Source organism: Mus musculus, chromosome 17, assembly GCF_000001635.26.
Source record: "Mus musculus strain C57BL/6J chromosome 17, GRCm38.p6 C57BL/6J".
Lineage (NCBI taxonomy): Eukaryota > Metazoa > Chordata > Mammalia > Rodentia > Muridae > Mus > Mus musculus.
The window spans coordinates 35,635,429-35,651,661 of NC_000083.6; the positions used below are offsets into that span (position 1 = coordinate 35,635,429).

The 16,233-nt window shown below is 49.5% G+C and overlaps 2 protein-coding genes across 3 annotated transcripts; one reads left to right on the forward strand and one right to left on the reverse strand.

The window, feature by feature from the left end:
• Positions 1 to 326: 326 nt before the first annotated feature.
• Mucl3 (mucin like 3) lies at positions 327 to 8,267 on the reverse strand. Of its 2 annotated transcripts, none has more exons than NM_001033366.3 (3): positions 8,159 to 8,267; positions 1,928 to 3,195; positions 327 to 1,557 (listed from the first exon to the last, which is right to left on the reverse strand). In NM_001033366.3, the coding sequence occupies exons 1-3, from the start codon at positions 8,238 to 8,240 to the stop codon at positions 1,405 to 1,407; spliced, it is 1,503 nt and encodes a 500-aa protein (NP_001028538.1). In that variant the 5' UTR covers positions 8,241 to 8,267; the 3' UTR covers positions 327 to 1,404. The 2 variants fall into 2 exon arrangements, with proteins under 2 accessions (NP_001028538.1, XP_006524399.1); XM_006524336.3 differs by lacking the exon at positions 8,159 to 8,267 and adding an exon at positions 3,421 to 3,529 and having other exon boundaries at positions 930 to 1,557.
• A 6,012-nt stretch (positions 8,268 to 14,279) lies between these two features.
• On the forward strand, positions 14,280 to 15,141 carry Sfta2 (surfactant associated 2). Its single transcript, NM_001163194.1, has 3 exons — positions 14,280 to 14,497; positions 14,714 to 14,802; positions 14,943 to 15,141. Exons 1-3 carry the CDS (start codon positions 14,440 to 14,442, stop codon positions 15,027 to 15,029), a joined length of 234 nt encoding a protein of 77 aa, NP_001156666.1. The 5' UTR covers positions 14,280 to 14,439; the 3' UTR covers positions 15,030 to 15,141.
• The last annotated feature ends 1,092 nt before the right edge of the window (positions 15,142 to 16,233 follow it).

Genomic DNA, 16,233 nt, shown 5'->3' on the forward strand with positions numbered 1-16,233 from the left:
GCGGGCAAGGACACACACACACACACACACACACACACACACACACACACACACACACACACACACACAGAGCTTTCTTATCAAGTCCGAATTCCCCACCCTCCTCATTTTGGCCCCATGCAAATAAATCCACAGTGAACTGACCTGAGCTTTTGCCTAAACCCAGAAACCTTTTAGAAAGAATAGAATTTCTGTCTCCGCTCTCTCTGGCCCTTCAAAGAACTCCTTAGTCCTGTCCTCCAACCTTTTCTGTCCAAGGTTACCCATAAAACCACAGAGCCAGGGACCTGAGTTAGTTCTCTGAGAATCCACACAGTCCACACTTTAGAAATACATCATGCTTTATTACAGAAGCCCAGCAGAGGGCGCCTGTCCTCTATCCACTTCCTCCCCGCTCCTCGTCTTGCGCACCAGGTAAAGAAACGGGTTAAATTGGAAAGAAAATCTTCCAAGCACACATAGATGAACCGCCTGTGAGAAGGAAAGTCAGAACATGGTGGAGAGCGAGGAGAGGGGATGTGGGCTGAGTGACGACGGTGACTCCCGCAAGTTGAAGCCAGCACGCGCTTTCGGTAAAGATGGAGAAATGCCAAGTGCTGAGAAGATGCACCACCGGGGAAGGCTGGGGATGAGGCTTAGTGGATGAGACTGCAGGCAAACATAAACCCCCGTGTGTACCCACCCACGGACAGAAAACCCACCACAGACATCCAGAAAAACCAAGAGACTCACGAGGAAAAGGGAAGAGCTATGCGTGGGGTGGAGGAATTTGTAACCTTTTGCAGGGTAGGGGTTCTCTCCCTCTCTCTCTCTCTCTCTCTCTCTCTCTCTCTCTCTCTCTCTCTCTCTCTCTCTCTCTCTCTCTCTCTCTCCAGGCAGAAGAGAGAGTAGAGAAGAAAATAGTTCAATCTTCCTTTATTTTGGGGCCCTTTTTAAAAACTAAAAACAATTTAAACATATCTGGTATCTCAAGAATTCAGAAGTGTGTGCATCTTAGGTAGGGGTGGACATAATTACTATAAATCAGTTTTTAAACCTGAGCACCTGTCTTCACTCCTCCTGGGACCCAGGGTCCTACTAGTCTTTGGAATGTGGAGGTGCTGATGCCTCACCAAGCCACGCCCTTTCCTGTACTGGTCCCGCCCCTGCTGTCCATCAATGCTATTCTTACATCACTTTCTATGGAGAGTACTTGAGTTATTCTTTCTTCTCTCTCCTCCAAATGTTCGTCTGTTGCCCTTACCGCCTTGTTCCTCAGCTAGTCAGTTAGGAGCATGGCCGATGGGGGCTACAGCTTTTGTCTGTTAGTTTTTGCTGCCCTTTCTGAGTTCATGAATTCGGAATCTAATGCATCTTCCAGGAAAGGGGCTAAGCCTGGAAGGTCTGGGGATGCAGGTCTCGCGGTCATGGTGGGGAAGGGATCTGGTTTAGATTCAAATTCTGCTGCTCCATCAGGTAAACTGGGTAGGAATTGCGGCTCCCTTTGTCTTCAGGCTGGGGCTCGGGCTCCTCTGAGTTCTGGGTCAGTACATGGCGTGCTCGTGATGCACAGGAGACCTGAGGTGACAGACAGAGGAGTAAGACCATTGCCAGCAGTCCAATTCCCTCAACCACCCTCAGGGCTTTTCTCCGTAATTCTGTGCCATTGTCCTTCTCCTTCCCCGAGATTCTATCCAAGCTTTGGTCCATATTCCAAACCTGGGTCAAATACAGAGTCCTAGATTTCACCTACAACCCACTTCTGCCCTGGTCCCCTTGTCTTGGTATCCCCGCCTTCACTCCCAAAACTATTACCAAATCCCCAGATTTCTCTCTCAGACCCATATTCCACTGCAGCTCATTATTCTCTCTAACTTCTAATCATTCGTCAATCCCCATCTCTTGTGTCTCCCTGCCGCCCCCCCACCCCCAGTCCCACTGCCCTTACCAAAAGGATCAGGCCAATGAAAACCAGCAGGATAATCACAGCCATAAGGATCACAATAACTATAGCCCACACAGGGAATGAATTATTCTCCCCTGTTTCCCCAGCAGCATGGAGGCCTCCAGGCAAGCTGTGGGTGCTCTGCTGGGGGTAGTGAGCTTCTGAAGTGCTGAGTCCCAGGTTCGTTCTGGATGTCAAAGAGCCAACTGTCCCTTGGTGCATGGTCTCCGTTTTATGGACATGAGAAGGGACAGTAGATGACTTGTCTTCTGTGGCTTTGGCTGGTTGTGTGGTCTCCAAGAATACTGGTGTTCTCTCAGAGGTTCTTGTGGCTCTTACAGTCTTAGTGGCTACTATGGTTTTCCTCTGGAATACGGTGGGACTCGCTGTGGGTTTTGTAGCTTTCTCGGTAGATGGTGTGGACTTTGCTGAGACCGGTATCGTATTTTCACTGGCCGATGTGGTATGATGTTTTATGGGAAGCACCTGGGCTTGCGAGCTACTCTCACTAGCTGGGCTGGTCTTTCCTTCATACTTGGTGAATGTTGATTGGGTTCTTGTGATCTCGCTAGCTGATGTGGCCTCTTTAATGTGTTCTGTAGTTATCTGGACAGACTTGTCTGAGGCAAACGGAATTGTGTGATGTTCAGGTCCTGATGTTGTTAGGGTCTTTAGGGTGTTGTATGAGGTCCTTGGGGTTTCTGTGGCATACACTGGGGAAGAACTTTGTCTAATGAGCTCTGAGACATGGAAAGTTGTGGGCTTCTGTGAGGTGGTCCTTAAGCTGGCACTGGCCCCCATGGGACTCGCTCTCATACCTGATTTCGTCGTTAAGCTGGTTCGCCTTGTTGAAGGCATACAGCTTGTGTTTCTCCTGGGTGCTGAGGTCAAACGTTTTCCATCTGACCCGTTCTCTGAGGTAGTGGATCTGGGGTCGTCAGCCGAGCGCTCATTCCTGGCCATTAGGTGTTTTCCTTGACTGCTGAGATCCTTCTCTGAAGCCGGAGGCATTTCATGACGGACAGTGGTGTTTCCATAGTCTGCGGCTTTGGCGTTGTCTAGAGGTGTGTGCACTGGTTTGACAAGGCGAGTGGTGTTGCACTGGTTTTTGGCCTTCTGGGTTGCTGTAGCCTCAGGGAGGTCTGGAGGATGTTGCCTTGAGGTTTTTTGGTCAGAAGAGGCTCTATGAGTAAGACCCTGAGTAAGAGGGAGTAAGTGATCGAATTTTGGAGGTTCGCCAGTCTTTTGAAGTTCTTGAAATGTGTTAGCACCTGTGGAGAGAGAGAGAGAGAGAGAGAGAGAGAGAGAGAGAGAGAGAGAGAGAGAGAGATAAGGAACTTCCCTAATTTCTTGCCTGCCTCTGTACTAGGCATCCCTGGATGCACAGCTGTCGCCTCAGGAAGGCTCATTAGAATATCACACTGCTCAACCCCATCCTCCCCTTTAGATGCCGAACTTTTGCTTGAACTGTACTTTCAGCGGGGAAAAATGTATACCCCTCTCCTTTCCACGTGCATTCCTCAGATTTCCTCTCAGCGTTCTGGCATCTTTCCTGGTTCTAAGACGAGAAGACCTAGTGTCATCTCTCATTGGTCGTTACAATCTCCTGTGGGCAGTACTTAGACTACTACGGTCCTCCCATTGGCTGATGCACTGTCAATCAAAACCATCTTTACGCTCACCTTCCAATCACCTTTCAGCTGCTTGTGTGCCTGTTACTAGTGACTTCTTCCCCCCAACCCCCACTCCCGCCCCTTATCCAACTAGAAGTTTTTCAGAGCCGGGGTTGACTGGTATTCTGTTGTTGGACGTTCCTTTAGGGTTTATAAATTCATAGACTAGAACTCCCTTTGCTTGGAAGAACTGAGAGGAGTTAAATTCATATCAGAGCCGTTTGTCTTTCTGTAATATCCCGGGTCTGACCCAAACATGACGTGATGTGAGAAACAGAGACAAACTCCTAGCAGAACTCAAGCAGAGAGGTTGTGAGAAGAGGAGAAGACAGAAGATGGTTAGGGAGAAAGACGGAAACTTCCATCCTGGTGGGTGACAGAGTTTGGTCTGAGTGGAGGGAGGTGAATACAGTAGTTCAGCCTGTGTTGTCTACCCCATTGGGTCCCCTTCTTTGTAGATATGTCTGGGAATAGATGACGGTGATTTCTTTTGACGGAAAAGGGTCTCTCCTTGCCAGGTCCTGACGGTGGTGAGCCAGGCAGCTGGATTGTGGGAGGGGTTCTGTTTAGGGACAGGGTGTGAAGGAAAACACCCTTATCAGTGGACAGATACGGGCCTTAATTCAGTGAAAGAAAAAAAAACAAAACAAAACACCTAGATAGGAACAGAGGATGTGTTTCCGAATCTGGCCTGAAGAATGAGAACTGGGAGGTTGCCAGGAAGTAGACTTGTAACTGAAACTGTCAACACTGTCAGCTCAAGGTGGCACCTAGAATCTGGACCCATTCCTAGTGGTGGGAAACTGAGATCCACCCACCTTTCCACTGATGAGAACAGGGCTGGGTATTCAGGCCTAGAGAGAACCATGGGAAGATCTGACAAGGGCTTGAGGAGAATAGAGAAGCCGGTGCCCCAGAGGGAAACTGAGTTTTCAGCTGCCAGGGGCAAGGCTCCCTGTCACTCCATTCTCCTCTTCCCTTGACAGAAGTTTCCTCTCAGTTGTTGGGAGCACCATTGTCCAGGTGCCGGAGTAGATCTAGACTGCCCCCAAAGGGGTTAAATGCTTAATCCCCAACTTGGCACCGTGATGGAACCTTCAGTGGGTGGAAGTTGGGTTACTGGAGCATACCCTTGAAGGGACCATTAGGAGGCCAGCTCCTTTCTCTGCCTTTTTCTTGATCAATCAATCGGTGACTGGCTTTGCCCGCCCATACATTCCTATCTGAATGGGCTGCACCAGGGCTAACAGTCATGGATACACTCATCAAAAACTATGACCTCAAACAAAACTTTCATCTTCAGAATTCGATAATCACAGGTACTTGGTTACAGTTACAGAAAGCTAATGCAGTAAGTCAAGCACTTGAATTCTTTCTTTCTTTCTTTCTTTCTTTCTTTCTTTCTTTCTTTCTTTCTTTCTTTTTCGAGACAGGATTTCTCTGTATAGCCCTGGCTGTCCTGGAACTCACTTTGTAGACCAGGCTGGCCTCGAACTCAGAAATCTACCTGCTTCTGCCTCCCGAGTGCTGGGATTAAAGGCGTGTGATTTCTTCCTAGAGACATTCTTTCATGATTGGGCTTCCACACCTCACCAGGCTCTTAGAAGCTGTGAGTCTCCTGCATTTTTCCATCGATGAAACTAGAACCTTGCAGAAAAAGTGGCCAGCCCTTAGCAATAGCACTGGTAACTCTCGCTGAGTATTTCCTGAAAGCCTCATCTATTTGTCTCAAGAACCTCTTGAGGGTGAGAATTATTTTCTGTTCTCCCAACTTTTAGACCCAAGGAAACAAGGTTCAGAGTGGTTAAGTAATCTCAGGGACACCCAGCAAGGGAGAGGGGGTGTCAGAGCATATCAAGTCAAATCAAGATTCAAGGCCAGCCTGGTCTCTTGAGGAGGGGGAAGGGCCCTCAAGCAGCTCTTGTGACCCAGTTTGACATAGAAATCCCAAAAGGGAAGAGAAAAACCACAGAAGTAGGGCTGTCTAAAGCTATGAGGACGGTCTAGAGACATAGCTCAGTAGTTAAGAGCACTGACTGCTCTTCCAGAGGTCCTGAATTCAATTCCCAGCAACCACATGGTGGCTCACAACCATCCTTAATGAGACCTGACTCCCTCTTCTGGTGTGACTGAAGACAGCGACAGGACAGTGAACTCACATACATACAATAAATAAATCAGTCTTTTAAAAGAGAGAGAGAGAGAGAAAGAGAGAGAGAGAGAGAGAGAGAGAGAAGAAAAAAGACTTTAGAATGCACACTGCCTTCCACTATGTACATTAAGGAAAAAAGGAAAAGAGAAAAAACAACAAATTTACTTGTGACTCCCAAAGGTTGAAAGACCCAGGAGTGACATCTCCTGTGTTAACGAGTGATGTCGCAAGGTACACGATTTAATCTGTGTATATGATTTAATCTGTGTGCACGATTTAATCTGTGTGCACGATTTAATGCTGTGTGCAGGATTTAATGCTGTGTGCAGGCTCTGGACCTCTGCACCAACCTGCCTCTGGGGGCAAACAGGTATCATGGACAGACGCTGAGCCACACCAGAACAGTGTTCCAGGGGCTTCACCCACCCTGGGTGACCTCTTCTCTCCCTCCCTTGACTTCTTTCTCTGCTAAACCCAGACATATGCCCAGCCCTGGCTCACAGCCCATACTTTGTCCTCATTACATGTTACCAACTCGCTCAGATGTACCTGTGAACCCCGAATCTTCTCCCTGCATTCTGCCCCTCTCCTACTCCCACCCCCACCCCCCTCCCCGCTGCCATGCTCCAAGAGCCCTCCCTGACCACGCCCCTTACTCCTGCCGAATCCTGCCTTCTGTCCTGATGAAAATCTCCAGGTGACTATAGCGAGCTTTCTCCTGTGTTCTAATGCACGAGCTTTCTCCTCTGCGACCCTACAGATCTGTTCTGCTTGTGCAGCAGCTTGGCACCAGGTAGACCTCCGCTGACGCGGGGAAAGAGGAGCAGGTAAGTTCAGAGACAGGGAAGCTGAGACTTCAGGGAGCTTCAGCTCCCTGGGTAGGAGGAGCATGGATTTCAGGTCGGGATACCAACAGAGTCCTCTGTAAAATAAAGGCTGTCAGAGGCACTGAAAGAGTCTCAGCTGGGCGTGGTGGCGCACGCCTTTAATCCCAGCACTTGGGAGGCAGAGGCAGGAGGATTTCTGAGTTCGAGGCCAGCCTGGTCTACAAAGTGAGTTCCAGGACAGCCAGGGCTACACAGAGAAACCCTGTCTCGAAAAACAAAACAACAACAACAAAAGAGTCTCAACCCCTGCCCCTGCCATTCCATGGGACCCCAGCGAGATCCTGAGCTCGGGGTAGGAGCCTCCACCTAGTTTTACCCCTAGCTGAGCCTTCTTGGAAGAATATGCTGCTTGTTATGCCCCAAGAGCTTCCAGAATTAACCCCCTCCCCTCCTGCCCCATCTCTAACATCTTAGAGATGTGGGAACTCTGCTTTTCTGTCTATACAATGGAGACCCTCCTGTAGAGGCCTCAGCCCCCTCACAGTTCCCCTACATTTGCCATCTCTGCTCCCTGGCACTGTCTCAGCACTGTCTGTTAATGAAGTGAACCAACTTAGCAATGCCACCTTCTACCCTAGCATCATCTGCCATATTAAACTTTCCTTCCTTCCTTCCTTCCTTCCTTCCTTCCTTCCTTCCTTCCTTCCTTCCTTTCCTTCCTTCCTTCCTTCTTTTTCTTTTCTTTCTTCCTTCCTTTCTTTCTATTTTTTTCTTTTTGTTGTTGTTGTTTCTTGAGACAGGGTTTCTTTGTGTAGCCCTGGCTGTCCTGGAACTCACTCTGTAGACCAGGCTGGCCTCAAACTTAGAAATCTACCTGCCTCTGCCTCCCAAGGGCTGGGATTAAAGGTGTGTGCCACCACTGCCCAGCAAACTTTTCTTATCAAACCTATCAGATGGGGACAGCACCTTGTTGAGCTGCCACAAGGGTAAAACCCCCAGAACCATGTTTGATGCTGAGCGGGTTGTACCCTAGTTACTGGCACTGACGGGCAGCATCCTTCCTGCCTTAACATTGGCGAGTGAGTCAAATGGAGGAGACAGGTCTGCAAAGAGCCTTCTGAAGCCCTCCCGTGCCCTTGTCCCACAGAACTTGCCCCTTTCAGCTGTGTGACTTCAGGTATGCTCTCTTTACCTCTCCAAATATACCTCTTCCACTGGAAGATAGATACCCTTGACCTTCAGTGGGATATTAAGGAGATGATGGGAGCTAAGAACCATGAGAATCAATGAGCTCCTGACGTAGTAAATGCCCAGTGTGTGCTAGCTCCTTCTCCTGCTCCCTAGAGCTAAGCCCACACACTATATGCAAGCTTGAAGCTCTGGGCAGGTATAGCCCCTCAGACCACGTCTCAAAAGAAACAGCAGGATGGAGATTCCTCTCCTGTATGACCTGCATACACAGGGCAACTCTTCATGGCTACCCATACCTCTTGCCTCATTCATTTCTGTGAGTGGTCATCCAGACCAATCAATACTGAGATTGCAAGCCCTCCCCCTCAATAACGGTGACCCCTTTACCTACCTGCCTCCCAAGAAGCCGGAAAGAAGAGGAGGCAGATGAAGAAGCCAAAAGTAGAATAGAGGCCACTGGTCGGCTGAGCCATGTCAGAGCTGGGAGGCTGCTCAGGGACTATGGACCAGGGACCCTTCATCTTATAAGGGGTCAGATTTGACGTCACAGGGGCTGGGGCTACTCTGAACTAAGCCTTAAGCAAATGGACCTGCCCCACCCCACAGGGGCGCCCTGATAATGGGAGACCGCAGCTATGTCATGGAGCTAGGTACCTGGGTTCCACCAAAGGGGTGGGATCTGGGGACACGAGAAGGATCTGGGTGGAGTACCTGGCCAGCCTCCTGATCCAGCCCCTACAGAAGAAAGGGCTAGTACTGGGTAGCCTGCAGGTTCTGAGCCACTGTCCATGCTCTTGAAGGATTGGACAGAGCGCTGGACCGGTCCGGGCTCTGGGAGGAGGTGCACACTCACCCTCCTGTGTCTCTGGCGTCAGCCAGCTCCACGCCCCTTACTCACACATGGTCACGCTTTCTGCCCTGGGTGGAGCTGTCCCTAGGAACAGGTGAAAGGGCAGGGACTGAGGCAGCCCTCACGTGGCCCGCCAAGTGCTTTCAGATGTGTAAGATGGTAGGACAGGCTGTGGGGGGAAGCTGAGGCAGTGACAGGGACAAGACAGGCAGGGAACCCTGGGACTTACACCACATGTCCAGCCTATTGGACATTTGTCCCTTCTCTCCTTTCCTGTACCATCCCAGTATAGCAGCTGCCTCCGTCTCAAAGCTGCATTTACCCCTGCTCAGAATGCAGACTCCTACAGAATGTGGATACCTATAGGATGTGGACTCACTTCTATAGAATGTGGACTCCTATAGGATGTGCACCTCCTATAGAATGTGGATCCTCTTATAGAATGTGGAATCCTTTAAAATGTGGACCCCTACAGAATATAGACCTTCTATAGACTATGGACCCCTATAGAATGTGGAGCTCTTATAGAATGTAGACCCCCATAGAATATGGAGCTCCTGTAGAATATGGAGTTCCTATAGAATGTGAGCCTCCTATAGAATGTGGAGCTCCTATAGAATGTGAAGTTTCTATAGAATGTAGACCTCTTATAGAGTATGGACCCCTATAGAATGCAAACTCCTATAGAATCTAGCCTCCTATAGAATGTAGAGCTCCCATAGAATGTGGAGCCCTATAGAATGTGGACCTCCTATGTCTAGAAGCTCTGCCTTCCCATTTTCATTGAAAGGTCTCAGCTGTGGGACTCAGGGGGAATTACCTCCATATCTGCTTTGAACCCACACTTGAGAGTTCATCCACTTGGACACCAGTCCCACTGGAGATCTTGGAGAGAGAGAGAAGCCCCCTCCCCTCCCTAAAACTGGTTCCCTGGAAGGCCTCCTACACTGTGAACACCCCCTATAGAATACAGGCTTCCTATAGAATGTGGACCCCTATAGGATGTGGGTCTCCTATAGAATCTGGCCTCCTATAGAATGCAGACCCTTATACAATATTTTTTGTCCCCCTCACATCCATAGCCCCAGTATCTAGGTCAGTGCCCAACATACAGGTGAGTCACCTGGGTGGGCTGGAAGTAGGGCTGCTGTTTCCTGAGGGAAATGGGTAGCAGAGAGAGTGAGGAGATCCTCGGGGAATGCAGGATCTATGGCAACAGGGACACACAGGACTCCCAGTCTGTTGTGACAAGTGCCTACACCCTTAGGCAGGGCTGGATCAGGAAAGAAGGGGAAAGGAGACCAACTGCCTATTAGCTCAGTTAATGGGAGATTAATGAGCCTCCATAGTTGGGTGGAAGACTGATGGCTCAGAACTGGCAGCCTGTAGAATAGACAGGGCAGCCTGCAGGATGAAGAAACTGAGGCAGGCTCTATCTGGGCTTGGGAGTAACTGACACCCTTTTAAATTTATTTATTTATTTATTTATTTATTTACTTACTTACTTACTTAATGTATGTGAGTACACTGTCACTCTCTTCAGACACACCAGAAGAGGTCATCAGATCCCATTACAGATGGTTGTGAGCCTCCTTGTGGTTGCTGGGAATTGAACCCAGGATCTCTGGAAGAGCAGCCTTAACCTCTGAGCCATCTTTCCAGCCCGACAACTTACTTTTCTGCTACTTTCTTTTCTACTTGTCACCTTTCCTCTAGGGTCCCTAGTCTCAAAGGCACTGGTTCTCTGCAGAGAGGGGCAATTTTGCCTCCCTGCAGGGAGATATGGCAAATCCAGGAGCTAGTCCTGCCCCAGAGGCAATGTGTGCCACAGGAAGAGCCTGGAGACACACTGGCTCTCTGTAGAGCTTGGAACACCTTCTGAGTTGAAGAACCATCAGCCTGATATGTCAGTAGTGCCGAGCGAGGGTAAGGTTTTCTTGGAATAAGCTTCCAGCTTTTCAGGACACTCACAGAAGACGCCAGTGTCTAGACAGGAGGAACCTGGGGCAGGTGGAGGCTGGTAGCCTCTCTGTTCTGAGGTTTTTGTTGGTTTGTTTGTGTTTGTTTTCTATGTGTATGGTTTCTTTGACTGCATGTGTGTCTGTGTACTACCTTTGTGCAGTCCCAACAAAGGCCAGAATAGAGAGTTTGAGCCTGAAACTGGAGTTACAGATATTTGTGAGTCATCATGTGGGTGCTGGGAACTAAACCCAGGTCCTCTTGAAGAGAGGCTAGCATTCTGAACCTCTCCAGCCCTGTCCTTTATTTATTTATTTTTTTAATGTTTTGTTGTGTTTTACTTGGCTAGATTTTATCATCTGTGTATCTGTCCATCTCTGTCTCTCTCTCTGTCTCTCTCTCTCTCTTGCTCTGTGTGTGTGTGTGTTTTGAAACAAGGTGTCCTGTACTCCAAACTGAACTTGATTTTGCTATGTAGCTGAGGATGACCTTGAACTGTGACCTTTCCTTGTGCCCCTCCCATGTGCTGGAATAATGGGCATGTACCAACCACCATGCCTGGCCCAAGATGAAGACTTACGGTCACAAGAGGTGGCTTTCTCTGTGCTGGACGCAGAGGTTGCCAGTCACAGGGTCCTCCTGACTCCTGGTGGCTGAACCTATGTGTGTATTAAGACATCTCACCTGTGAGAACAGATAAGGTCAACAATCCCAGCTTGTTCTTTCCAGATGAGGGCAGGAGAGCCTGGCACCAGGGGCTTGCCCAAGCTACACCTGGTGAGGGGCAGAAACCAGACTTTGATCAGTGTCTGCTTAGCCATGAAGCCTACAATACCTGGAAGACCAGTGGAAGGGACTGCCCAGAGGGGCATCACAGGGCAGGTGGGGCATTATAGAACATCTTCGCCTTCCATGAAGGGAGGAAGTTGGGTGAGGGGCAATCCTGGGTGGTCAGCATGCAGCAAAGGAAAGAGGCTCCGTCAGCAAGGAAGTGTTGCAGGCTAAAGAGCTTGATTGATATTTAGGGAAGAAGGGACTTGAGGGTGAGGGATGAAGGTTCTAATGGAGCCCTCTATGACAGAATAGAGATGGTCCTGCCATCCCCAAAGAGTATCTTCTGGCCGTGGGTCATCACCCTGCTGTCCCAATGCCTCACGTTGGGAACCAAACCCAGGGCTTTGTACTTGCTAGGCAATACACCTACGGCTGAGCTAAGAACCAACTCCTTTGTGTTTGTTTTTCTGTCTCATATGGTTTGTTTGGTTTGTCTTCTACAGCTAGCTGGAGCTGGCTGGGAGAGAAAGAATGACTGTTGTTCCTTCCTCAGTTTGGCAACGATAGCCACTGTCACCTTGGATATCAGGTCTATAAGAGATATAGACCGATGGGGGGGGTGGAATTGGAGCCATCACCTGTGATGCCAGGCATGGCTGCAGCTGCTTCCGGGATAACTTGAAAGATGTTTGTTGGGTCAGCATCTCCCCACTTGCACCGTCATCACCGCCATGGCAACTGTCATGGCTACTGGTACCACCACAGCATCCACTGCCACTGGCATTTCTGCGTTTGTTGCTGCAGGTGAGAGAAAGGAGAGCTGGCTCTCAAGGATTGTGGGGATTTTTCCAAGTCTTCCTTTGCCCACCCAGGATGGTCTAGGGCACAGATAAAGAGAACTGTCCCCATAAGACAGAGATCCTGTGGCCAACATCTGACTGCACCTGTGTGAGCTTCACTCATCTTTAATGACTTCTTTTCTTTCTTTCTTTTAAATATTTATTTATTTATAAATACACTGTCGGTGTCTTCAGACGCACCAGAAGAGGGCATCAGATCCCATTACAGATGGTTGTGAGCCACCATGTGGTTGCTGGGAATTGAACTCAGAACCTCTGGAAGAGCAGTCAGTGCTCTTAACTGCTGAGCCATCTCTCCAGACCATTCTCATAGCTTTAGACAGCCCCACTTCTGTATTTTTTTTCTCTTCCATTTTGGTATTTCTATGTGTGAGAAAAAGGTGATCAGAGATACCAGGTCCCTTCCTGCAGTAGGGGACTAGAGGTAGTGTCAGTCCCTCTTGGTGACTGACAGCTCACTTCCCACTATTCTGTAGGTCAGGAAAACCTCTGACCCCAAGAAGCCCTCTATTGAAAGTGGTCCCACTGAGAGAGGGTGACTGAGACACAGGAGCCTGGGAAGGAGCCATTTGGGGACAGTCAAAGAGGAAGACGCTCTCAGCCATTTTGGCTCCATACCTCATGAGCACTGCTGGCTGGCAGCCTAATGGTGGCAATGTCAGGGGTTACAGCAGCATCCCAAACCCATCTCCCTCAGAACTGGCAAGTCTACGAGATTTAAAAAAAAAAATGGGTAGGATGGGCTAATCATGGGGCCTGGGGGACAGCCACCCAGCTCTTGGCTCTCGCCATGGGATACTGCCTCCTGTGATGATCCAGAGCAGAGCAAGAGCAACAGGGATTAACAGTAGATGGCTTGCTCAGCACTATCAGTACTTCACATGTATGTGCTTCATGTGTGTGCTTCATGTGTGTGCATCATATGTATGTGCTTCATGTGTGTGTGCTTCACATGTAACGTACTCATATGAGGTAGAGGCTAGCACTCCCACTTCCCCCATGGCTCAGCTATCTCTGTGAAGAGTATGCCCACATCACCAGATGGCAGTAGTGGTCAGCATCTACCACACATAGGTACTGTTTAGAAATATGTTCGAAGGGCTGGAGAGATGGCTCAGGAGTTAAGAGCGTCAACTGCTCTTCCGAAGGTCGCGAGTTCAAATCCCAGCAACCATATGATGGCTCACAACCGTCTGTAATGAGATCTGATGCTCTCTTCTGGGGTTTCTGAAGACAGCTCATTGTTACTTACATATAATAAATAAACAAATCTTTAAAAAAAAGAAATATGGTCGAATCCAGGTGGTGCTGGCTCACAACTTTAATCCCAGCATTCCAGAGGCAAAGGCAGGAGGATTTTTGTGAGTTCTGCGCCAGCCTGATCTACAGAGCGAGTTCCAGGACAGCAAAGGCTACACAGAGAAACCCTGTCTTGAAACAAAACAATAAGAATTATTATTGAGCTCAAAGTGTTTGCCATACAAGCATGAGGGCTTGAGTTCATTGCTAACACTCAGGTAAAAGGTCTGGCATCAGGGCTGGAGAGATGGTTCAGGTGGTCAAGAGCTCTTGTTGATCTTCCAAAGGACGCGGGTTCAATTCTCAGCACGAGTTCATAACCATTTGCAGATCTGGTTCAGGGGATCTGATACTTGCTTCTGGCCTCTGTGAACACTGAACACATGTCGTGCTCATACATACAAGCAGGCACAACACTCACCCACATAAAATAAAAATAAAATCTCAAAGATGGAAGCTCCTCACTGCCCGAAAAGCCACTGAGGCTGGGGGACGTTAAGACATCCCTTGGCTGTAGAAGGAGCTGGGCCTCATCCACCCCTTCCTTGGGGCCCACATTCCAGCACCCTTCCCTGTCAGGAATGATCACAGCTAAGAACAGTTAATCATTAATCCCTCAAGAACCTCTAAAGGACCCAGGCTTAGGTGGGGCCCAGATACCTGCAGGAGGCCCCCGCCCCACTTTGTTCCTGCCTCTTTTTCAAGCACTTTCTCCTGGAGGTCTGAAGCACACTGGGGGTGGGGTGTACCCTCCAAATTGCCCAGGATTTAGTGAGTGGCCCTCTCCAGGGTCATAGGAAGTGCTCTGGGGAAACTAGAAAATCCAGTTGCCATGTTCTCTTGGTGCCCCCAACACTGGTGCTAAGGAGCCAGGGTAAAGAGATCCCATTTCCACATCTCTTCTGGCACTGGAGACGTGGGGTAGCCACCATGGAGTCTTTGATGCGCCTCTTCCTCCTCCTGGCCCTCCTCAGCAGCTCACACGCAGGTGAGGCTGGAGGGTGGAAAGCTAGATCCCTGGCATGAACAGGGGAGAGAAGGAGAGGCGATTCCTTAGTTCCCAGTCCTGTTCTGGGAGTTGATGAGACAGCAGTGGAGGAAAGGGAGTCTGGAAGGGATATGGGACATGTGTGCCCCCTGCCCCCGAGGAAGGGGTAACATGGCCCTGACTTTAGGGTCCTGAGCCACGTTCTTGGGTTCCCAGGGCCAAAGGTGACTTTGCAGGTAAAGCTGACCGAGACTTTTCAGGACAAGACCTCCCAGAACTCCAGTGCTCTGGACATGCTCCAAAAGGTAGTTTTTAGGTAGCGGGATAGCAGTGGTACTGCACGCTTCTCTGGGTGCCTGCAGGTCTCTGCTGGGGGCTGGCTGAGTGGAGCAGGGAGTGGGGTACCATCTTAGACCTCATCCTCGGATCATTTTTTGTTCCCCAGATCTGCCTCCTCCTCCATCTGCCATCAGGGACCAATGTCACCCTTCTTCACAAAGGACCACCACACTACCTTACTTGCAGAGCCTGAAAGCAGCTGAAGCCTGTGTGGGCCTGGAGCAGTCAGCTTTTGGGAAGTGAACACGCCTTGATCTAGCAGGCTCCTGCCCTGCTGCAAGCTAATAAACGTGGAATTCAGTGATTCATTCAGTGTGTCCAGTGCATCTGTGAGCACAGGGCAGACCAAAAGGGCACTGCATGCCAGGGTCTTGGACTGTTTCTCCTGTTCACTGAGCAGGGGTGACAACTGACTCTCCCTCTACACCACAGAGGCCTGGAATATAAGTGAAGTAAGTCCAGACAGATTGACAGACAAAAAGACAGACATGCATGTGCACATGCACTCACACACACATCTGTGAGTGCATACCTGCCTCTCCAGCTGAGCTCTTTTGAACACCCATGCTGCTGTAGGTCTCTACACTCCTGGCTTTTCCACATGCTGCCTGTAGCAACCCTGAATGACCATAACAGACCTCATTCTCTTCTCTTAGAAGGCTTAAAGAGGGTCGTTCTCCTGGGGTCCAACAGCAGTCAAGAAACCAGGTACCATACAGGGTCTTGGTTTAAGCAGGATTTTAATTGCAACCCCAGTGTCCTGTGTGGCCTGCATGCCTGATCAGGGTGGAAAGCCAGGTAGAGAAAGCTCAGAGGTAAGTGAGGGGTCGGCAGAGAAGTGACCAATAGGTTCCCCTGTGCTGTAGGGAGGCAGTTGTTAAAAGTGTATGGCACCTGTCCATGTGGACGCAGATGTGATGCACCTGTGATTGCAGGTGTGATGCACCTGTGGTTGATCGCAGGTGTCCTAGACAAAGGGTCGGTCCTCTCCAAGCTTCTATTCACCCACAAGACAGGGATGGTGGCAATGCCTGCATCAATGCCTGCATCCTCTGACTCTTCTGAGAACAGTGTGGTTAAACTCCAGAGAGATGTACCACAGGGCCCGTCATTTGGGACACATGACAAGTGGCACATTTGGGACAGACTGATGCACAGAAAGGACCTAGTCTTACCAGTTGAAATCCTCTTGGGAATCCAGAGTCCTCTTCCTATTTTTACCTGACTCACAAGCTCGGCTTAGGGGCACATACGTACCTTTAATTCCAGCGTTCCAGCAGCAGAGGCAGGCAGATCTCTGAGATCTAGTCTAGCCTGGTCTAGAGACTGAGTTCCAGGATAGCCAGGGCTGCATAGTGAGTGTACTGGCTAGTTTTGTGTCAACTTCACACAGCTGG